At 43.9% G+C, this 23788-nt stretch overlaps 1 protein-coding gene and 1 pseudogene across 2 annotated transcripts in view; both read left to right on the top strand.

The window, feature by feature from the left end:
• The first annotated feature begins 1754 nt into the window (after positions 1-1754).
• On the top strand, positions 1755-3064 carry LOC105715163 (heterogeneous nuclear ribonucleoproteins C1/C2-like; annotated as a pseudogene).
• A 2224-nt stretch (positions 3065-5288) lies between these two features.
• UTP6 (UTP6 small subunit processome component) overlaps positions 5289-23788 on the top strand; it is a 37761-nt gene continuing 19261 nt past the window's right edge. For both annotated transcript variants that reach the window (XM_012449279.2, XM_012449278.2), the window contains exons 1-10: positions 5289-5462; positions 7779-7863; positions 11955-11996; positions 12242-12334; positions 14054-14101; positions 14562-14625; positions 18138-18256; positions 19849-19926; positions 21143-21224; positions 23655-23736. In XM_012449279.2, the coding sequence (XP_012304702.1) occupies positions 5371-5462; positions 7779-7863; positions 11955-11996; positions 12242-12334; positions 14054-14101; positions 14562-14625; positions 18138-18256; positions 19849-19926; positions 21143-21224; positions 23655-23736 (785 nt within the window). In that variant the 5' untranslated portion in view covers positions 5289-5370. The remainder of the gene's footprint in view (positions 5463-7778; positions 7864-11954; positions 11997-12241; positions 12335-14053; positions 14102-14561; positions 14626-18137; positions 18257-19848; positions 19927-21142; positions 21225-23654; positions 23737-23788) is intronic.

Here is a 23788-nt window from a genome sequence, read left to right as displayed (position 1 = left end):
AACTGGTTGTGATCAATTAGTTGTAAACACCACTGCACTGGGACCAGCCCATTGTAGTAATTCTTTTTTTTTTTTTTTTGAGACGGAGTTTCACTCTTGTTACCCAGGCTGGAGTGCAATGGCGCAATCTCCTCGGCTCACCGCAACCTCCGCCTCCTGGGTTCAGGCAATTCTCCTGCCTCAGCCTCCTGAGTAGCTGGGATTACAGGCACGCGCCACCACGCCCAGCTAATTTTTTGTATTTTTTTTTTTTTAGTAGAGATGGGGTTTCACCATTTTGACCAGGATGGTCTCGATCTCTTGACCTTGTGATCCACTTGCCTTGGCCTCCCAAAGTACTGGGATTACAGGCGTGAGCCACCGCGCCCGGCTCGTGGTAATTCTTAAAGGTAAATACAAAAGCTAAACTTTGGCCAGGCTTGGTGGCTCATGCCTATAATCCCAGCACTTTGGGAGCCTTATGTGGGTGGATCACCTGAGGTCAGGAGTTCGAGACCAGCCTGGCCAACATGGTGAAACTCTGTCTCTACTAAAAATACAAAAATTAGCCAGGCATGGTGGCAGGCCCCTATAATTCCAGCTACTTGGGAGGCTGAGGCAGGAGAATTGCTTGGACTCGGGAGGCAGAGGTTGCAGTGAGCCATGATTGTGCCATCCTGGGTGACAGAGCGAGACTCTGTCTGAAAACAAAAAAAAAGCTAAATTTCAAAATAAGGGAGGATCACTGGGCATGGTGACTCATATGCCTGTAATCCCAGAACTTTCGGAAGCAGAAATAAGAGGATCACTTGAGGCCAGGAGCTCAAGACCATGGTGACAATACAGTGAGACCCTGTCTCCATTTACAAAAGCAACACCACCATTCTAGCCAACATAGTGAGACCCCTGTCTCTACAAAAAAAAAAAAAAGAAAAGAAAAAGAAAAATTAGCCGGTGTGGTGGGGCACACTTGTAGTCCCAACTACCTGGGTGGCTGAGGTAGGAGGATTGCTGGAGCCCAGGAGGTTGAGGCTACAGTGAGCTGTGGTCACACCATTGCACTCCAGCTTGGGTAACAGAGTGAGACCCTGTCTCAAAACAAAAGAAAAACATAATTAGCTGGGCATGGTAGCTCACGCCTGTCATCCAAGCTACTTGAGGCATCAGTTGAACCCAGGTGGCAGAGGTTGCAGTGAGCAGAGATCACACTACTGCACTCCAGACTAGGCAACAGAGCAAGGCTCCGTCTTGTTTTTTTTTTTGAAATGGAGTCTGAGGTCAGGAGTTTGAGACCAGCCTGGCCAATATGATGAAACCTTGTCTCTACTAAAAATACAAAAATTAGTGGGGCATGGTGGCACGCGCCTGTAGTCCCAGCTACTTGGAGGCTGAGGCAGGAGAATTGCCTGAACTTGGGAGGCAGAGGTTGCAGCGAGCTGAGATTGAGCCGCTGTACTCCAGCCTTGGCAACAAGAGTGAAACTCTGTCTCAAAAACAAAACAAAACAAACAGAAAAACAAAATAAAGGATGAGAGTATTTATAGTTAGTTTGATTTAAAAATTATGGTTAATATCGCTTCTCGGCCTTTTGGCTAAGATCAAGTGTAAAAATTATGGTTAATTTGTCAAGGTCTCTATCACATTTGCTTTGAAATGATTATAGTCTGTCAGAGCTTGCTGACTTTGCTGTACCTAAAGAAAGTTAGCGGTGAAGAGACGAAGACTGAGCGGTTGTGGCCGCGTTGCTGACCTCGAGCAGTGGTGGGCTTCTCCACATGGAACCTGGGAGTAAGAGACTCAGAATCGAATCTCTTCTCCCTCCCCTATCCTGTGAGATTTTTTTTGATCTTCAGCTACATTTTCGGCTTTGTGAGAAACAGTGTCATCAAACAAACTGGCCAGCAACGTTACCAAGACAGATCCTTGCTCCATGAATTCCCTTGTGTTCATTGGGAATCTCAACAATCTTGTGGTCCAGAAATCTGATGTGGAGGCAATCTTTTCTAAATATGGCAGAACTGTGGGCTGCTCTGTTCATAAGGGCTTTGCCTTCTTTCACTATGTTAATGAGAGAAATACCTGGGCTACTGTAGGAGGAGAGGATGGCAGAATGATTGCTGGCCAGGTTTTAGATATTAACCTGGCTGCAGAGCCAAAAGTGAACCGAGGAAAAGCAGGTGTGAAACGATCTGCAGTGGAGATGTATGGCTCCTTTTTTGACTTGGACTATGACTTTCAGCGGGATTATGATGCTAGGATGTAGTTTCCCAGCACGTGTACCTCCTCCTCCTCCTATTGCTCAGGCTGTAGTGCCCTCAAAACATCAGCGTGTGTCAGGAAACACCTCACCAAGGGGCAAAAGTGGCTTCAATTCTAAGAGTGGACAGCGGGGATCTTCCAAGTCTGGAAAGTTGAAAGGAGATGACCTTCAGGCCATTAAGAAGGCGTTGACCCAGATAAAACAAAAAGTGGATTCTTGGGCCAGGCGCGGTGGCTCACGCCTGTAATCCCAGCACTTTGGGAGGCCTAGGCAGGTGGATCACGAGGTCAAGAGATCGAGACCATCCTGGTCAACATGGTGAAACCCCATCTCTACTAAAAATACAAAAAATTAGCAGGGCACGGTGTCGCGTGCCTGTAATCCCAGCTACTCAGGAGGCTGAGGCAGGAGAATTGCTTGAACCCAGGAGGCAGAGGTTGCGGTGAGCCGAGATCGCGCCATTGCACACCAGCCTGGGTAACAAGAGCGAAATTCCGTCTCAAAAAAAAAAAAAAAAAAAAAAAAAGTGGATTCTCTCCTGGAAAACCTGGAAAAAAACTGAAAAGGAACAGAGCAAACAAGCAGAGATGAAGAATGGTAAGTCAGAAGAGAGGCAGAGCAGCAGCTCCATGAAGAAAGATGAGACTAATGTGAAGATGGAGTCTGAGGGGGCTGCAGATGACTCTGCTGAGGAGGGGACCTACTGGATGATGATGATAATGAAGATCGGGGGATGACCAGCTGGAGTGGATCAAGGATGATGAAAAAGAGGCTGAGGAAGGAGAGGATGACAGAGACAGCGTCAATGGCAAGGATGACTCTTAAGCACATAGTGGGGTTTAGAAATCTTATCCCATTATTCTTTACCTAGGCACTTGCCTAAGATCAAATTTTTCACCAGATCCTTCTCCCCTAGTTTCTTCAGCACATGCTCACTGTCCACCCCATCCTTGTCCTTCCCATGTTCATTAGTTCCTATTGCCCTGTGCCTAGTCCCATTTTCACTTCCTTTGACACTCCTAGTAGTTTTAAGTCTTACCCTGTAAATTTTGCTTTTAATTTTGATACCTCTTTATGACTTAATAAAAAGTATGGATGGTTTTTATCAACTGTCTCCAAAATAATTTCTTCTTATGCAGGGAGTACAGTTCTTTTCATTCAGAGTTCAGTAGTTGCTTCCCTAACTGCAAAGGCAATCTCATTTAGTTGCGTAGCTCCTGAAAGCAGCTTTGAGTCAGAAGTATGTGTGTTGTACCCCAACATTAGTGTGCTGTGTGGGGCAGTTCAACAAAAATGTAACAATGTATTTTTGTGAATGAGAGTTGGCATGTCAAATGCATCCTCTAGAAAAATAATTAGTGTTATAGTCTTAAGATTTGTTTTCTAAAGTTGATACTGTGGATTATCTTTGTGAACAGTCTGATGTTTGGGACCTTTTTTCCTCAAAATAAACAAGTCCTTATTAAACCAGGAATTTGAAGAAAAATTTAAAAAAAGAAAGAAAGTTAGCAAGTGCCTTTTCCTAGTGTCATGCATTTATTAACTGAGTACTTCTTATATGGCAGGCACTGGTATAAGTTATCTAGCGAACTAAATGGGAAAAAATTCTCTGCCCATATGGAGTTTACTATTTAGTAACTCTTACTCCTCTCCACTCTTACTGGTTTTTTTTTTTTTTTTGGAGACGGAGTTTCGCTCTTGTTACCCAGGCTGGAGTGCAATGGCGCATTTTTGTTCACTGCGGCCTCTGCCTTCTGGGTTTAAGTGATTCTCCTGCCTCAGCCTCCCAAGTAACTGGGACTACAGGAACACATCACTATGCCCGGCTAATTGTGTATTTTTAGTAGAGGGAGGTTTTCACCATGTTGGCCAGGCTGGTCTCGAACTCCTGACCTTAGGTACTGCACCTGCCTTGTCCTCTCAAAGGTGCTGGGATTACAGGTGTTACCCACCGTGCCCGGGCCCTCTATGAGTTTCATGGCTCACTTTCAAAACACGTTTTTTTTTTTTTTTTTTTTTTGTTTTGAGACGGAGTTTCGCTCTTGTTACCCAGGCTGGAGTGCAATGGCGCGATCTCGGCTCACCGCAACCTCTGCCTCCTGGATTCAGGCAATTCTCCTGCCTCAGCCTCCTGAGTAGCTGGGATTACAGGCATGCGCCACAATGCCCAGCTAATTTTTTGTATTTTTAGTAGAGACGGGGTTTCACCATGTTGACCAGGATGGTCTCGATCTCTTGACCTTGTGATCCACCCGCCTCGGCCTCCCAAAGTGCTGGGATTACAGGCGTAAGCCACCGCGCCTGGCATCATTTTTTTTTTTTTTTTTTTGAGACGCTGTCTCCCTCTGTTGCCTAGCCTGGAGTGCAGTGGCGCCATCTGAGCTCACTGCAACCTCCACCTCACGTGTTCAAGTGATTCTCCTGGCTCAGCCTTCTGAGTAGCTGGGACTACAGGCGTCTGCTACCACGCCGAGGTAATTTTTGTACTTTTGGTAGAGACGGTTTCGCTTTTTGGCTAGGCTGGTCTGGAACTCCTGACCTTAGGCGATCTGTCAGCCTCGGTTTCCCAAAGTGCTGGGATTGCAAGCGTGAGCCACCAAGCCTGGCCTTCAAAAATGTTTAATTGTACAATATCCTCCTTCTTCGCTTTTTTGTTTTTGTTGTTCTTGGTGTTGGGAAATGAGGACGTGGGATGGAAGCACAATGAAAGTAGACAATATTCTGCAGAAAATGCATCTGATGACCCTTTCAGGCTCAGGTAGCCCGCCTCACTATACCCGGTGGCACTTTTCCTGTTCGCGGTCCAATTCTAGCGGCGCGAGCGCACGTAGCCCCGCCCCGCGTCTAACCCCGGCTCTCAAATCCAGTCCGCTTAAGTCTCGTCCAGCCCAAGACCAGGAGGGGTTCTCGTTGCAATCCCGCAGTCGGCCACAGGGAGGGGGACAGTGGCTGTAGAAGCCAAAGGGCCTTCCCCAGCGGCGGAGGCGGCGGAAGCGGAAAAGGCGGGACCTAGGAAGCACGTCACGTCGGGACGCGCCGGGTAGGGCTGGATCTCCGGACTAGAAGCCAGGCGCTTCCGGTGCGTGTTCTCGGTTGAGAATCTTTCCACTGGGTTGTAGAGTTCGGACCTCATGGCAGAGATAATTCAGGAACGCATAGAAGATCGGCTCCCGGAATTGGAACAGCTGGAGCGCATTGGACTGTTCAGTCATGCGGAGATTAAGTGAGAGAGGGCTGGGGAGAGGGGAAGAGCTGAGGCGAGGAGAGCTGAGGGGAGGTTGGGAGTGTGTGGCAGGGGCCAGGTGTGGGGACGCTCGACCTGTGTTTATTTTTCCTAACGTGGTGGAAGCCCATTTCTCGGTTTCGATGATGTCCAGAATTAATTTCTCATCCGTCGCAAGGTTATACGTCCGTCTACTTACCCATCAGACATACTGACAGTCCTTCATGGAGCCGGGTCTTGGGGCTGTAAAGCTGATAAACTCAGGATTCCTGCTCATTAGGAGCTAATTGGGCAGTGTGTGGTGAGGGAGACAGACCAATATTTTGATGACAGTGTACTGTAAGTTGATTGGGAATAAAGTGCTTTGGGAGCCCAGAGGGAGTGGATAAATTTTCCTGACTTCAGTTGAAGGCGAGGAACCTTGAACCCTTGAAGTTAGTTTCATATGCTACCCCAGAGCCTAACCACAGCGCCTGGCACAGAGTAGGCATTCAGTAGCTTGGTAAAATTATGTTTTTTTTGAGACGGAGTTTCGCTCTTGTTACCCAGACTGGAGTGAAATGGCGCGATCTCGGCTCACCGCAACCTCAGCCTCCTGGTTTCAGGCTATTCTTCTGCCTCAGCCTCCTGAGTAGCTGGGATTGCAGGCACGCGCCACCATGCCGAGCTAAGTTTTTGTATTTTTAGTAGAGACGCGATTTCACCATGTTGACCAGGATGGTCTCGATCTCTTGACCTCGTGATCCATCCGCCTCGGCCTCCCAAAGTGCTGGGATTACAGGCGTGAGCCACCGCACCCGGCAAAATTATGTTAAATAGTTTTTAAATAGTTGTCTGTGACTGTTGCTTTGTTTTGCAGTCTGTGAATCATTCTGTGAATCTAGTAATGTGACTCAGAGCCTCAAAGTAAGCGTTCGTTAATGAAGCAGAACATAGCAGTGTGGACCGTTAGAAAGTGCTCAGTAAGGCCCGGCGCGGTGGCTCACGCCTATAATCCCAGCACTTTGGGAGGCCAAGACGGGTGGATCACGAGGTCAAAAGATCGAGACCATACTGGTCAACATGGTGAAACCCCATCTCTACCAAAAATACAAAAAAAAAATTAGCTGGGCATAGTGGCGCACGCCTGTAGTCCCAGCTATTAGGGAAGCTGAGGCAGGAGAATTGCTTGAACCCAGGAGGCGGAGGTTGCGGTGAGCCGAGATCGCGCAGCCTGGGTAACAAGAGCGAAATTCCGTCTCAAAAAAAAAAAAAAAAAAAAAGAAAGCGCTCAGTAAATGTTACTGTTACTATTACTAAAGACACTTTTGCACATCTTGCATTAAAATCTCCTAATATACCCATATCATGTGTTCACTCCTTAGCTAAGGATGCTGAATCTTCTCCCTAAGTCCTTTGTAGTAATAAGCCTTTTTTTTTCTTTTTCAAGATGGGGTTTCACCATGATGGCCAGGCTGGTCTTGAACTCCTGACCTCAGGTGATCCACCCACCTCGGCCTCCCAAGGTGCAAGGGTTACAGGAGTGAGCCACCGCGCCCGGCAGTAATAAGCTTTTTAAGGCAGAGATAATTCAGATTATTAAAAAAAATTTTTACATGTTGAGAACTCAGAAATAAGGAGAATTTAGGAAAGATTTTTTTTTTCTTTTAGAATTGAGAGATTTGTTACTAAAACCTAAGTGACCTGGACTTGGAGTAAAAGAAGACTTTATTAATGCCATACATGAATAAATAGTACTAAGTTCTTAATTGTATTTGGTTTGCTGGTGGGAATGTCACTGGTTTTGGGAGTTGATTAAGGTGATTTTCCTGAAAGTTTAAAAATACATCCTGATACTGGGCCGGGTGAGCTGGCTCACGCCTGTAATCCCAGCACTTTGGGAAGCTGAGAAGGGAGGATCACAAGGTCAGGAGATCGAGACCATCCTGGTCAACATGGTGAAACCCTGTCTTTACTAAATACAAAAAAATTAGCCGGGTGTGGTGGTGTGGGCATGTAGTCCCAGCTACTCAGGACGCTGAGGCAGGAGAATTGCTTGAACCCGGGCGGCGGAGGTTGCAGTGAGCCAAGATCCTGCCACTTCACTCCGGCCATGCAACAGAGCAAGACTCCATCTCAAAAAAAAAAAAAAAAAAAAAAAAAAATCCAGATACCGTTAAGAACACAAAAATAATGATGTAAAAGAATACTTTCTTATGAAAGATAACTCTAGGAATTTTGTGTTTTGAATAGTATGTTGTAAATATATTAAAAATAAACTCAAACTTATTTAATTTTTACTGTTTTCAAGTGAAGTTTCAATGGCTTTCTCATCAGGGCTATCATTAAGAAGGCTTCCGATCTAGAGTACAGAATACAGCGAAGAACCCTTTTCAAGGAAGACTTTATCAATTATGTTCAAGTAAGTGTGTAATTAATAATTTTCTTTGCTTTTTTTTTTTTTTTTTTGGTGAGATGGGGGTCTCACTCTTGTCACCCAGGTTGGAGTGCAGTGGTGTGAAGAATGGTGTGATCTCTACATTCTCTGCTGATTGCCACCTCTGCCTTCCTGGGTAGCTGGGACTACAAGTGCATGCCACCATGCATGGCTAATTTTTTGTACTTTTTGGTAGAAACTGGGTTTTGCCATGTTGCCCAGGCTGGTCTTGAACTCCTGAGCTCAAGGGATCCACCCACTTTGGCCTCTGAAAGTGCTGGGCTTACAGGTGTGAACCACAATGCCTGGCCAATAATTAATAATTTTATTACTTTGTTTTGAGACAGTGTCTCACCTTTCATCCGGACTGAAGTGCAGTGGGGCCATCATGGCTCACTGTAGCTTCCACCTCCTGGGCTGATGCAATCGTTCTACCTCAGCCTCCTGAGTAATTGGGACTACAGGTGTGTGCCACCATGGCTGGCTACTTTTTGTGTTTTTTGTAGAGACAGGGTTTTGCCATGTTGCCCACGCCCAAAATGCTGGGATTACAAGTGTTTGTGAGCCACTGGGCACAGCCTTAGTTATTTTTTTTCTTGCTCTGTCACCTGGGATGAAGTGCAGTGGCATGATCTCGGCTCACTGCAATCTCTGCCTCCCGGGTTCTAGTGATTCTCAAGTCTCAGCCTCCCCAGTAGCTAGGATTACAGGCGTGTACCACCAAGCCCAGCTAATTTTAGTAGAGACTGGGTTTTGCCGTGTTGGCCAGACTGGTCTCCAACTCCTGGCCTCAGGCAATCCGCCTTCATCGACCTCCAAAGTGACTGCTATGATTACAGGTGTGAGCCATCATGTCCGGCCTCAGCCTTACTTTTTAATCTTTTCACAAACTGATTGATTGATTGAGATGGAGTCTCTCTGTGTCACTCAGGCTGGAGTACAGTGGTGTGGTCTCTGCTCACTGCAGTCTCCACCTCCCAGATTCAAGTGATTCTCCTGCCTCAGCCTCCCATCCCTGCACAAATTTAAAATCAGTTTTAGAATGATGAGCTTAACATCAATTTTTTTCAAAATTCCAGAAATGTTTATTAGATAGATATTTCTGAACAGGAGTACAGATGATCATTGGGAGTAGAGTTACTCCACTGAGACTTTAGTTCTTGTCAAACTGAACTTACTTTCCCCCTCCTTTTTTTTTTAATTTTTTTTAAATTTTATTATTTATTTATTTATTTATTTTTGAGACGGAGTTTCGCTCTTGTTACCCAGGCTGGAGTGCAATGGCGCGATCTCGGCTCACCACAACCTCCGCCTCCTGGTTTCAGTCAATTCTCCTGCCTCAGCCTCCTGAGTAGCTGGGATTACAGGCACACACCACCATGCCCAGCTAATTTTTTTTTTATATTTTTAGTAGAGACAGGGTTTCACCATGTTGACCAGGATGGTCTCGATCTCTTGACCTCGTGATCCACCCACCTTGGCCTTCCAAAGTGCTGGGATTATAGGCGTGAGCCGCTGCGCCCGGCCCAAAGATTTCTTAAAACTAAATAAGACTATGAAAGCCTTGAGATTAAAGATTGATTTATTTGATTGTATTCAAAATACAAATTTCTGGAGGGGCGTCGCAGCTCATGCCCATAATCCTAGCACTTTGGTATCCGAGACAGGCAGATTGCTTGAACCCACGAGTTTGAGGCCAGTCTAGGCAACATGGCAAACCCCATCTCTACAAAAAATACAAAAATTACCTAGGCATGATGGTGCACATCTGTAGTCCCAGCTGTTCAGGAGGCTGAGATGGGAAGATCAGTTGAACCTGGGAGGTGGAAGCTGTAGTGAGCCATGATGGTGCCATTGCACTTCAGTCTTGTTGCTGGAATGAGACCCTGTCTCAAAAAAAAAAAAATTTGTGTGCAAAACAGACACCACAAATAATATGAAAATATAAGCCACAAAATGTGAGAAAATATTTGCAACACATATAATTAGAAGTACATATACACACATATAAAGAACTGTAAATCGAGAAGAAAATGACAACTGAAAAATGACAGACAACTGAAAAGAAAAATGGGCAAATCATGAGAATGTGAAAGTCACAAAGGGGAAACATCACTCATTAAATTTATGAAAAGATGTCAATAATTAAATAAAGATTAAAACCAGGTGTAGGGGCCTGGCATGGTGTAATCCCAGCACTTTGGGAGGCTGAGGTGGGTGGGTCACTTGAGGTCAGGAGTTGGAGACCAGCTTGGCCAACGTGGTGAAATCTCGTCCTTACTAAAAATACAAAAATTAGCCAAGCATGGTAGCATGTGCCTGTAATTCCAGCTACTGGGGAGGCTGAGGCAGGAGAATTGCCTGAACCTGGGAGGCAGAGGTTGCAGTGAGCCAAGATTGTGCCACTGCACTTTAGCTTGGACAACAGAGCGAGACTCATCTCAAACAAACAAAAAACAAACCAGGTGTAGGACTGCTTTATATTCATCATAAAAGTAACCTTTTATATATTTATTTATTTTTGAGATGGAGTCTTGCTCTGTCACCCAGGCTGGAGTGTAGTGGCATGATCTTGGCTGACTGCAACCCCCACCTCTGATCAGCCTCCCAAGTAGCTGGGACTACAGGCACCTACCACCACGTCTGGTTAATAGGGATATAGCTAAAAGGATAATCTTGAGTAAAAATATGGATAGATGGGCCAGGTGTGGTGGCTCAGGCCTATATTCCCAGCACTTTGGGAGGCCAAGGCGGGTGGATCACTTTAGGTCAGGAGTTCAAGACCAGCCTGGCTAACATGGTGAAACCATGTCTCTACTAAAAATAATAAAATTAGCTGGATGTGGTGGCAGCCACCTGTAATCCAAGCTACTTGGGAATCTGAGGCAGGAGAATCGCTTAAACCCGTGAGGTAGAGGTTGCATTGAGTTGAGATTGCACCACTGCACTCTAGCCTGGGCGACAGTAAGACTATCTCAAAAAGAAAAAAAACAACCAAAAATATGGATTGATGGTTGTAGCATGATACCATTTATGTAAAATTTAAAAGCATTCAAGACATTATCATAACGTCCAAAGTCATGTTTGGGAATGATAACAAAGTCCAGGTAATTGCTGCCTCTGGAGGAGAAGAAGAGTAGAATCAGAGATGCATACATAGGAAGCTTCATTCTTATAAGAACTGTTTTATTTCTAAAAAAGATTTGAAGCAAATGTAGTACAATGTAGGTTTAGATGTAGTTGTATTGTAGCTGCATGGGGTATTCTGTAAGCTTAAAATATTTCATGGATTATGTAATCCCAGCACTTTGGGAGGCTGAGACGGGTGGATCACTTGAGGTCAGGAGTTCAAGACCAGCCTGACCAACATGGAGAAACCCTGTCTCTACTAAAAATATAAAATTAGCTGGGCATGGTGGCACATGCCTGTAATCCCAGCTACCTGGGAGGTGGAGGTTTCGGTGAGCTGAGATTGTGCCATTGCACTCCAGCCTGGGCAACAAGAATGAAACTCCATCTTAATTTCATGGGATAATTTTTTTTTTTTGAGACAGAGTCTTGCACTGTCACTCGGGCTGGAGTATGGTGGCGTGATCTCGCCTCATCGCAACCTCTGCCTCCCAGGTTCAAGTGATTCTCCTTGCCTCAGCCTCCTGGGTAGCTGGGGTTACAGGGGCCTGACACCATATCTAGCTAATTTTTTTGTATTTTTAGTAGAGACGGTGTTTCACTATGTTGGTCAGGCTAGTCTTGAACTTCTGACCTCATGATCCACTTGCCTTGGCCTCCCAAAGTGCTGAGATTACAGTTGTGAGCCACTGTGCCCAGCCTCATGGAGTAATTTTTAAATGAAGCATGTAATTATAAGCTTGTTAATGATTCTGTGTAAGATTTATAGCTAAGTGAATTTTAAGTGAATTCTAGATATTTATTTTAAATTGTACTTATGATAGCATATTATTTTTTATTTTATATTCTCGATTTTTGCTTTATGATTTTAACTAAATGTATGTCCTGTATTTACAAGGTTTTAGTTTTTCTAGCTTCTTATTTTTTTGTATGGTTTTCTTTCGTAGTATGAAATTAATCTTTTGGAGCTGATCCAGAGAAGAAGAACAGTAAGTAGAAGATTTTCTAGAAGTTGGAAAAAAATCCAATGCACTAAGAACTAAGCAGTATGGCTGTATAGTTAGGACTTGTGTTTGGGAGACATTTAGTGTTGAGAAAACTATTTGGTGATATGCCTATAATGGATATTTGTAATTATTTGTTTGCTTCATCAGTACTGTTAAGTGGTCAAGTAGGAATGCTGTTTTGGACAAATGTGATTCAGCTGAGGCTTTGTTTTTTTATCCCCCTTTAGCGCATTGGATATTCATTTAAGAAGGATGAGATTGAGAATTCTATTGTACACCGGGTACAAGGTGTTTTCCGACGTGCCTCAGCAAAATGGAAAGTAAGTGATCAAGGAATCTTTAACTTTAAAAGATGCGAAGATATGTTTTAATCGTATTGTGTTAGGTATTCAAATGCAGTTTTTTATTTTTATCTTGGCTATCTTTATATTTATTCTAATTATGGTATCATTGCTCAAAACATTTTTTGAGCCACTTAACAAACCAGTAAGAAAATTGATCTTATTACCCTATAGTTATTCTGTGAAGACAGTGCTGAAAACAGTGTATTTGATACACCTATGGGACATTTGGGAGATATTTGTATATATCAGTAAGAACACTGAAGACTTAAAGCTAGAAGATAAATGGTTATGTAGGGGCAATACCTCAGAAACTTGATTTTTTTTCTTTTCTTTTTTTTGAGATGGAGTCTCACTGTGTTGCCCAGGCTAGAGTGATATCGGTTCACTGCAACCTCTGCCTCCCAGGCTCAATCGATTCTCCCACCTCAGCCTCTCAAGTAGCTGGGATCACAGGCGTGTGCCACCATGCCTGGCTAATTTTTGTATTTTTGGTAGACATAGGGTTTCGCCATGTTGCTCAGGCTGGTCTCCAACTCCTGGGCTCAAGTGATCTGCCTATCTCAGCCTCCCAAAGTGCTGGAATTACAGGAGTTTTTGGGATTGGATATATTATATGAGAAGTATTTTGGATTCTTGGGAATGACAAATTTTATATTACCATCTCAGATTGAGATCCTTTAAGAACTGCATTGAACAAAATTGGATAGATAACAGTTTTTTTGGAGCATGATGAGTAGAAGTTGGGGGAAAGGTTGAATTATCATAGTTAAAAGATCTGAGGCCTCTGTGAGGAACAGCCAGATAGGCTGAGAACGGTTATGGTAACAACACTGAATCTTCTGAAATCTGCTTTTTGTTTGTTTGTTTTGGGACAGAATCTCTCTGTCCCCCAGGCTGGAGTGCAGTGGCGTGATCTTGGCTCACTGCAACCTTTGCCTCCCAGGCTGAAGCAACTCTCCTGCCTCCGCCTCCCCAGTAGCTGGGACTACAGGTGCAAACCATCACTCCTGGCTAATTTTTGTATTTTTAGTAGAGGCAGGGTTTCGATATGTTGGCCAGGCTGGTCTCAAACTCCTGCCCTCAAGCGATCCACCTGCCTCAGCCTCCAAAAGTGCTGGGATTATCCCAAGCCACTGCACCTGGCTTTTTTTTTTTTTTTTTTGAGATGGAGTCTTGCTCTGTCACCCAGGCTGGAGTGCAGTGGCATGATCTTGGTGGCTCAGTGCAACCTTTGCATCCTAGGTTCAAGTGATTCTCCTGCCTCAGTCTCCCTAGTAGCTGAGATTATAGGCACATACCACCACGCCTGGCTAATTTTTTTATATTTTTAGTAGTGATGGGATTTCACTATATTGGCCAGGCTGGTTTTGAACTCCTGACCTCAAATGATCCATCCACCTCGGCCTCCCAATAATTTTTGTATTTTTAGCAGAGGTGGGGTTTCACCATGTTGGCCAGGCTGGTCTTGATCTCCTGACCTCAGCTGATCTGCCCACTTCAGCCTCCCAAAGTGCTGGGATTACAGATGTGAGCCACTGCACCCAGCTGGAAATCTTTTTCTTTTCTTTTTTTTTCTTTCCACAGTACTCTACTTTATCATCAAGAAATCTGGTTTTTATCAAAATTAATTAATATAAAGGTATATTATATATAAAGGTCAAATTCAAGTAGCTTACTACATTGCTTTTATTGCAGGATGATGTTCAACTTTGGCTCTCCTATGTGGTTTTTTGTAAGAAGTGGGTGAGTAAAGCCATGTTTTGCTTCCTCTTACCATCTTATTGTTAATCTGCCCTTTAAGCTTCGTGTCAGATTACTGAAGCCCGTGCTTTTTCCTGAATTGTAGGGTTAAAATGTGAGAAAAGAACCCAAGAAGGCTGAACGTCAATATCACATTGGATATCTGAATGACTATAAATAGTTTCCAAATCAATTGAAAAGAATATAATTTTTACATATATTTGTTCAGTTGAATCTTTTTAAAACGATATTTAAAGTGTTTAGTGGTTTAGTTGAGGTAGAAAATTATGAAGGTCTGTGTTTATTGATACGTCCCTAGCAATAGCATGTCATGCTCCATTGGATTTTACAGTTGGTAAAGTTAGGGTACATATTAGGGTACCCTAATAGTTAGTACACTCAAGTTAGGGTAAGATCAATGATTTCTCTGTGCTGGAAGTAGAAATATTTTCCTTTTTTCCAGGCTACTAAAACTCAACTTAGCAAGGTATTCTCTGCCATGTTGGCCATTCATTCCAACAAGCCAGGTATGGTGAAATCTTTGTCAATTTTTCTTCATTTTATTTAGACTCAAGCCATTTTGGGTTTTATTTTGCTTGGTGAACCTAAGATAAATTATTTTGAGGACTTGTGCTTAGGCAGTTGGCCTCAGCAGTTTTTCTTAACTGAATAGCTGCCTAGAAGTTCACCCGTGCCTACTGTATACTAGTTACTGTCCTAGGTGTTGTATCTGCAGGCAAGAAGGACTGTATTTCTTTTTAGATGATGACAAAATAAACTTTTGTATCCTTTGAAGGACATATTATTTGGAGGCAGTCAAATCTGAGGAATTTTAGAAGCTTAAAAGGGAAAATAACAATATAAATTTTGGAATAATGCTGGTGCAGAGTAGATTCATGTTTTGTAAGAGAAAGACTTTTGTCTTGTGAATAATATATAAATGGTCTGTTTTATAGTAGCGGGACTTCAGTATCTATTCTCAGGATATTAGGCTTAATCAGACATCTTATACTACACAAGACTCAAATAGACTACAATTGGCACCAGTTTACTCAAAGATACAGCAGGATATGATTAGGTATGTTTTTTTCCGTAGAATGCTCTTAGCAGAATGGAAGCAGTTTCTGGTTCCTGAGGTGACTGTTCAGATGTGAGGGAATGAGATCATATCAGTAAGTAGGGGATCCACTCTGGCTTAAAAGCCCTGTGGATGGCCATGGCTTCTACAGATCCTAGAAAGGTCATCCTCACTTTTAGGAGTCACATGCTCAGGAAAGCTCAAAGCAGTTGCTTGCCACCATTGCTGACCCTCCTATTCCAGGTGTGGTTACCAACCAGGTGTAATTTTTTTTTTTTTTTTTTTTTTGAGGCAGAGTTTCACTCTTGTTGCCCAGGCTGGAGTGCAGTGGTGCGATCTCGGCTCACTGCAACCTCCGCTTCCCGGCGAGAGCAATTCTCCTTCCTCAGCCTCCTGGGTAGCTGGGATTACAGGCACGTGCCACCACACCCAGCTAATTTTGTATTTTTAGTAGAGGCAGGGTTTCTCCATTGTTGGTCAGGTTGGTCTCGAATTCCCAACCTCAGGTGATCCGTACATCTTGGCCTTCCAAAGTGCTGAGATTACAAGCGTGAGCCACTGTGCCAGGCCCCAGGTGTCATTTTTGACAAAAGCAATGCTGCTTGTTTTGTAAGATAGCTGACGTATTTAAAGTTTCTAGGGAAATAGCTAGAATGTTAACTTAGAGTTAATTTCTCATGTAGAAGGGCAGAGTTTTAGAGAAAATTATGAATTAGAATTTATTTAATTTTTTAATTTTTTTTTTTGAGACAAAGTCTGCCCCTGTTGCTTAGGCTGGAGTGCAGTGGTATGATCTCGGCTCACTGCAACCTCCGTCTCCTGGGTTCAAGTGATTCTCATGCCTCAGCCTCCTGAGTAGCTGGGATTACAGATGTGTATCACCACACTTGGATAATTTTTTTTTTTTTTTTTTTTTTAGACGGAGTTTCGCTCTTGTTACCCAGGCTGGAGTGCAATGGCGCGATCTCGGCTCACCGCAACCTCCGCCTCCTGGGTTCAGGCAATTCTCCTGCCTCAGCCTCCTGAGTAGCTGGGATTACAGGCACGCGCCACCGTGCCCAGCTAATTTTTGTATTTTTAGTAGAGACGGGGTTTCACCATGTTGACCAGGATGGTCTTGATCTCTTGACCTCGTGATCCACCCGCCTCGGCCTCCCAAAGTGCTGGGATTACAGGCTTGAGCCACCGTGCCCGGCCGGATAATTTTTGTATTTTTAGTAGAGATGGGGTTTCACCATGTTGGCCATACTGGTCTTGAACACCCAGCCTGAAACAATCTGCCCACCTCAGCCTCCCAAAGTCCTGGGATTACAGGCGTAAGCCACTGTGCCTGGCCCTAAAATTTCTCTAAATATTGAGAAAAGAGCAAAAAATAATTTTATTCATTGTAAGATAAGCAGTTTTTTCTGGCCTTTTTTTTTTTTTTTTTTTTAATTTTGAGACAGAGTCTCACTCCGTCACCAGGCGCCAGGCTGGAGTGCAGTGGAGCAACCTCAGCTCACTGCAACCTCTGCCTCCCGAGTTCAAGCAATTCTCCTGCCTCAGCCTCCCGAGTAGCTGGGACTATAGGTGTGTGCCACCACGCCCAGCTAATTTTTTTGTATTTTTAGTAGAGACGGGGTTTCACCATGTTGGCCAGGATGGTCTCGATCTCTTGACTTGTGATCCACCCGCCTCGGCCTCCCAAAGTGCTGGGATTACAGGCATGAGCCACCACGCTCGGCTTTTTTTTTTTTTTTTGAGATGGAGTCTTGCTCTGTCGCCTAGTCTGGGGTGCAGTGGTGCGATCTCAGCTCATTGCAACCTCCAGCTCCCAGGTTCAAGCAATCTCCTGCCTCAGCCTCCCTAATAGCTGGGACTACAGGGGGTGCCACCATGCCAGGCTAATTTTTTTTGTATTTTTTAAGTAGAAACGAGGTTTCACCATGTTGGCCAGGCTGGTCTCAAACTCCTGATTTCAAGTGATCTGCCTACTTTGGCCTCCCAAAGTGCTGGGATTGCAGCATGAGCCACTGTGCCTGGTGTTTTTCTGGCATTTTACTATCTTTAAAATTTGTATTTAGAACAGGCGCAGTGACTCATGCCTGTAATGCCAGCACTTTGGGAAGCTGAGGCAGGCAGATCACTTGAGGTCAGGGGTTTGAGACCAACCTGGTCTACATGGTGAAAACCCGTCTCTACAAAAACTACAAAAATCAGCTGGGAGTAATGGCCTGTTCCTGTGGTCCCAGCTAGTTGAGGGGCTAAAGTGGGATCCTGGGAGGTGAAGACTGCAGTGAGTTGTTTACGCCACTGTACTCTAGCCCGGGCAACAGAGCAAGACCATGTCTCAAAAAAAAAAAAAATTTATGTGACTTAAAATAATGTTCTCCTTAGATCAGATTATATATAGGCTGGATGCGATAGCTCACGCCTGTAATCTCAGCACTTTGGGAGGCTGAAGTGGGTGGATCACAAGGTCAGAAGTTCAAGACCAGCCTGGCCAAGATGGTGAAACCTTGTCTCTACTAAAAATACAAAAATTATCCAGGCACGGTGGCAGGCGCCTGTAATCCCAGCTACTCGGAGGGAGGCTGAGGCAGGAGAATTGCTTGAACCCGGGCGTCAGAGGTTGCAGTGAGCTGAGATGCGCCACTGCACTCTAGCTGGGGCAGGTGATAGAGTGAGACTCCGTCTCAAAAAAAAAAAAAAAGATCTGATGAAATATAGTTACAGATACTTATGTACTCATTGTCTAGATTGAACATTTGCTTCATTTACTCTATTGCTTCAGAATACTGTTTCTAATTTTAGATAATGTAACCAAGCTTTGTAATTAGAAACTCTCTGTTCGAACCCCTTCCCCTTTTAGTAAGGTTTTTTTAAAAAAATTCTTTGAGTATTAAAATTGGATCATTGCTTCTTTTCTTGCCTGACTTGATTAATTTATTGAAATGAAATCTGATGTTTTTTCACTTACAGCTTTGTGGATTATGGCAGCCAAATGGGAAATGGAAGATCGATTGTCTTCAGAAAGTGCAAGGCAACTATTTCTTCGGGCACTGCGCTTTCATCCAGAGTGCCCAAAACTTTATCAAGAGGTGAGTGTGTCTGCACATAGGATGAGAGAGTGATGTCTCAGTTTGGTCCTCTGGAGACATATATTCTTTTTTTTTCCCCCGGGTTCAAGCAATTCTCATGCCTCTCGTGGGTAGCTGGGATTATAGGCGCCTGCTACCACACCTGGCTGTTTTTTGTATTTTAATAGAGACAGAGTTTTACCATGTTGGCCAGGCTGGTCTTGCATATATTATTTTTTTTCTTTTTTTTTTGTGACAGAATTGCGCTTTTGTTGCCTAGAACCTCTGCCTCCCAGGTTTAAGTGATTCTCCTGCCTCAGCCTCCTGAGTAGCTGGGATTACAGGCATGCACCACCACTCCTGGCTAATTATTATTATTAATATTTTTTGAGACGGAGTTTCGCTCTTGTTACCTGGGCTGGAGTGCAATGGCGTGATCTCGGCTCACCACAACCTCCGCCTCCTGGGTTCAAGCAATTCTCTTGCCTCAGCCTCCCAAGTAGCTGGGACTACAGGGGTGCGCCACCACGCCCAGCTAATTTTTTTGTATTTTTAGTAGAGACGGGGTTTCACCATGTTGATCAGGATGGTCTTGATCTCTTGACCTTGTGATCCACCCACCTCGGCCTCCCAAAGTGCTGGGATATAGGCATGAGCCACCGCGCCCGGTCCACTAATTATTTTTGTATTTTTAGTAAGACGGGGTTTTTCAATATTGGTCAGGCTGGTCTCGAACTCCTGACTGCAGGTGATCCGCCTACCTCAGCCTCCCAAAGTGCTGGGATTACAGGCATGAGCCGCTGTACCCGGCCATATATTCTTTTTTTTTTTTTGAGACGGAGTTTTGCTCTTGTTACCCAGGCTGGAGTGCAATGGCGCGATCTCGGCTCACGGCAACCTCCGCCTCCTGGGTTCAGGAATTCTCCTGCCTCAGCCTCCCGAGTAGCTGGGATTACAGGCACGCGCCACCACGCCCAGCTAATTTTTTGTATTTTAGTAGAGACGGGGTTTCACCATGTTGACCAGGATGGTCTCGATCTCTTGACCTCGTGATCCACCCGCCTCGGCCCCCGCAAAGTGCTGGGATTACAGGCTTGAGCCACTGTGCCCGGCCCATATATTCTTTATTAACTAAAAAAAGGCAATACCGGCCCAAGGTGTTGGGATTACAGACATCAGCCACTGAGCCTGGCCTCCTATTTAATTCTTTAATTTTTTTTCCCACCCCCTCAACCCCGCCCTGCTATTGAATTCTTAAATGAAAATTAAGGTTGGGAGCAGTGACTCATGCCTTTAATCCCAGCACATTCAGAGGCTGAGGCAGGTGGATCACTTGAGGTCAGTTGTTTGAGACCAAGCTAAGCAACATAGCATGCTGCTTTCTCTATAAAAAATAAAAATAAAAATAAATTATCTGAGTTTAATGGCATGCAACTCTAATCCTAGCTACTCAGGAGGCTGAGGGCAAGGGGATCACTTGAGCCCAGGAATTTGTGGCCGAAATGAGCTGTGATCACCACTGCACTCCAGCCTGGGTGACTGAGGGAGACTCTACTTCAACAGAGTTTAAAAAAAGCATCTCCAAAGATTTTCAGTTTATTTCCCTTCTGTAGTACTTTAGGATGGAGCTGATGCATGCTGAAAAACTGAGGAAGGAAAAGGAAGAATTTGAAAAAGCCAGCATGGACATGGTAAGGTCCTAATTATTTTATTCTCACTTGCCAACAATGTATAGCATTTTGAGTCTGCTTAGGAGTAAGAGAAAATGTTTGGAATATACTTTTTCTTTTTTTTTTTTTGAGACAAGAGTCTTACTGTATCTCCAGGCTGGAGTGCAGTGACGTGATCTCGGTTCACTGCAACCTCTGACTCCCTGGTTCAAGTGATTCTCCTTCCTCAGCCTCCAAAGTAGCTGGGATTACAGGCATGAGCCACCACACCCAGCTAATTTTATATTTTTAATAGAGATGGGGTTTCACCATGTTGGTCAGGATGGTCTGGATCTCCTGACCTCGTAATCTGCCTGCCTCAGCCTTCCAAAGTGTTGGGATTACAGGCGTGAGCCACCGTGCCCCGGTCTGTATTTTTCTTTTTTTTTCTTCTCTTTTTTTTTGAGACAAGTTTCACTCTGTCGCCCAGGCTGGAGTGCAGTGGCACAATCTCAGCTCACTGCAACTTCTGCCTCTCGGGTTCAAACTTTAATGTTGCTACATTTCAAAACTTCCAGATGAATCTAGTGTTAATTTTAAATGGACTTAGTTAGGAAAATGAAGTTTTATGCTTTAAAAATAGATATTTGGGCTAATTAATGTGGTCCTCAAAATTACTTACAGAATAACCAGATGCTATTCTGTAACACTGTATGATCATCTCATTAAGTGATACATTAATGAATTGAAGGAGCTGGAGAAAGGTTGTGAAATGTTTGGTTTCCTGGCCTTCTTTCTTTCCCTTTTTATATAATTTTGTATGTGACAGAATAATTTTTAAAAAAAAGGATTTAGATATTTTTGTAAGATTGAATAAAAATAAAATAAAAGATTTAGAATGTTAGAGCTGAGAGGAAGCTTTGCTATTGTCTGTTATTGTGGTTTCCAGCTTAGAACTTTTTTATTCAAATAAAATGTTACACAGAAGCGTGAATAAGACTGCAAAATCTGACCTGTTTTGGTTCAAATGGATAGTGAGGCCTTAAGTTGTGTGATCTTGCCACCACTCCAGGAGCCTGAGAGAACACAGTTGGAAGATCAGTGATCTTATTCAAGCTGCATACTTTACAAGTGAGGGAACTGGCCCAGAGAGAGACATGCTTTACCAGTAGTCATATGTCTAGGATTGTTAATTTTCATCTTAGTGCTTTTCCTCCTTGTACTCCTGTTAAGTTACATTTGATATAACACTGTTTAGGAGAATCCTGATTATTCTGAAGAAATCCTTAAGGGCGAGTTGGCACGGATCATTTACAAAAATTCTGTAAGCATAATTAAAGGTAGGTATCTTTTGAACATTATTTTTGGTAAGAAAGAAACATTCTTTTCCTAATGAAGAAGATCTTTAGCTAATTTTGAAATTTTGCATTAGAATGTATATAAAACTCTGTAGAAATAGTGTCCTTTTTTTTTCAGAAAATACTTATTTTCCTAGGCTATAATTGAATATTTCAGTTATTTCTTTTTTAAATTTATATTCTACTACCATTTTTTTTGAGATAGAGTCTCACTCTTTCGCCCAGGCTGGAGTGCAGTGGCACGATCTCGGCTCACTGCAACCTCTGCCCCCCAAGTTCAGGTGATTCTCCTGCCTCAGCCTCCCAAGAAACTGGTACTCCCATTTTTTTCCCCCTTACATTTCAATAGGTTTGGTTTGGGCTTGGTGGCTCACTCCTGTCATCCCAGCACTTTGGGAGGCTGAGAGGTGGGTGGATGACCCAGGAGTTTGAGACCAGCCTGGCCAACATGGTGAAACCCGTCTCAATTAAAAATACAAAAATTAGCTGGGTGTGGTGGTGGGCATCTGTAATCCCAGCTACTTGGGAGGCTGAGGCAGGAGAATCGCTTGAACCAGGGAGGTTGGAGGTTGCGGTGACTTGAGATTGTGCCTGGGCAACAGAGCAAGACTGTCTCAAAAAAAAAATTTCAGTAGGTTTTTGGGGAACAGGTTTAGTGGTGATTTCTGAGATTTTGGTGCACCCATCAACGAGCAGTATACACTCTACTTAGTATGTAGTCATTTATCCTTCCATTTATTTATTTTTTTTTTTGAGACAGGGTCTCACTCTGTTACCCACGTGGTGCAATCATTGCTCACTGTAGCCTCAACTGCATGGGCTCAGGTGATTCTTCCACCTTAGCCTCCTGAGTAGCTGGGCATGGACCTCTATGCCTGGCTAGTTTTTGTACTTTTAGTAGAGATGAGGTTTCACCATGTTGCCCAGGCTAGTTTTGAACTCCTGATCTCAAGTGATCCTCCTGCCTTGGCCTCCTAAAGTGCTGGCATTACTGGCATTAGCCATTGCACCCAGCCTCAGTAAGTTCTTTTATTTATTTATTTATTTTATTATTATTATTTTTTTGAGATGGAGTTTCGCTCCTGTTACCCAGGCTGGAGTGCAATGGCGCAATCTCAGCTCACCGCAACCTCCGCCTCCTGGGTTCAGGCAATTCTCCTGCCTCAGCCTCCTGAGTAGCTGGGATTATAGGCACGCACCACCATGCGCAGCTAATTTTTTGTATTTTTAGTAGAGACGGGGTTTCACCATGTTGACCAGGATGGTCTCGATCTCTTGACCTGGTGATCCACCTGCCTCGGCCTCCCAAAGTGCTGGGATTACAGGCGTGAGCCACCGTGCCCGGACCTCTTTTTTTTTTTTTTTAAAAATAGAGATGGGGTTTCACCATGTTGGCCAGGATGGTCTCGATCTACTGACCTCGTGATCCGCCCACCTTGGCCTCCCAAAGTGCTGGGAGGCATGAGCCACTGCACCCGGCCAGTAAGCTCTTTTTTTTTTTTTAACCCTTCCACTGCCAGTAAGTTCTTTTTTTTAGACGGAGTCTAACTCTGTCGTCCAGGCTGGAGTGCAGTGGCTCAATCTTGGTTCACTGCAACCTCTGCCTCTCAGATTCAGGTGATTCTCCTGCCTCAGCCTCCTGGGTAGCTGGGATTATAGGCACCCCCCACCATGCCCAGCTAATTTTTGTATGTTTAGTGGAGATGGGGTTTCATTGTGTTGGCCGTGCTGGTCTTCAACTCCTGACCTCGTGATCTACCCATCTTGGTCTCCCAAAGTACTGGGATTACAAGCATAAGCCGCTGCACCCAGTCCTCAGTAAGTTCTTATGGAGTAGTTAAATCATGTGGGCAGTTGAAAATAAGTTTTTTTGTTTTTTGTTTTTTTTTTTTGAGATATGAGTCTTGCTTTGTTGCCAGGCTGAGGTACAGTGGCACGATTTTGGCTCACTGCAACCTCCGCCTCCCGGTTTCAAACGATTCTCCTGCCTCAGCCTCCTGAGGCTGGGAATACAGGCGTGCACCACCATGCCCAACTAATTTTTGTATTTTTAGTAGAGATGAGGTTTCACCATGTTGGCCAGGATGGTCTCAATTTCTTGACCTCGTGATCCTCCTGCCTCAGCCTCCCAAAGTGCTGAGATTACAGGTGTGAGCCACCACACCTGGCTGAAAATTAGTTGTTTTTTAATGAAACTCCAAAAATATTAACAATAGTTTTGCTTGAGTAGGGGGGCAATGGTGTGAGAGGACTATGGGATGACTTCTTCTATTTTGTCCTCTTTCTCATTTAAAAAAACAAAAAACAAAAAGATTAACTCCGGTACATGAAGAGAATGCTACTTTTAAAGTAAAGTGATTCTTAAGTGTCTTATTGGCAATAAACCTCCTCTCCCCTACTTTTTAAATTTAGGTGCAGAATTTCACGTGTCACTGCTTTCAATTGCACAGCTATTTGACTTTGCCAAAGATCTACAAAAAGAAATTTATGATGAGTAAGTAAAGTTAGTAGAAAGGTGAATACTCCATTTCTCATCTTGAGATTAA

Source organism: Aotus nancymaae, unplaced genomic scaffold (genome assembly GCF_030222135.1).
Source record: "Aotus nancymaae isolate 86718 unplaced genomic scaffold, 86718_ANA_hifiasm-v0.15.2.pri h1tg000072l, whole genome shotgun sequence".
Lineage (NCBI taxonomy): Eukaryota > Metazoa > Chordata > Mammalia > Primates > Aotidae > Aotus > Aotus nancymaae.
Note: the sequence above shows the minus strand (reverse complement) of the source record. Positions and strands in the feature narration are given on the sequence as shown.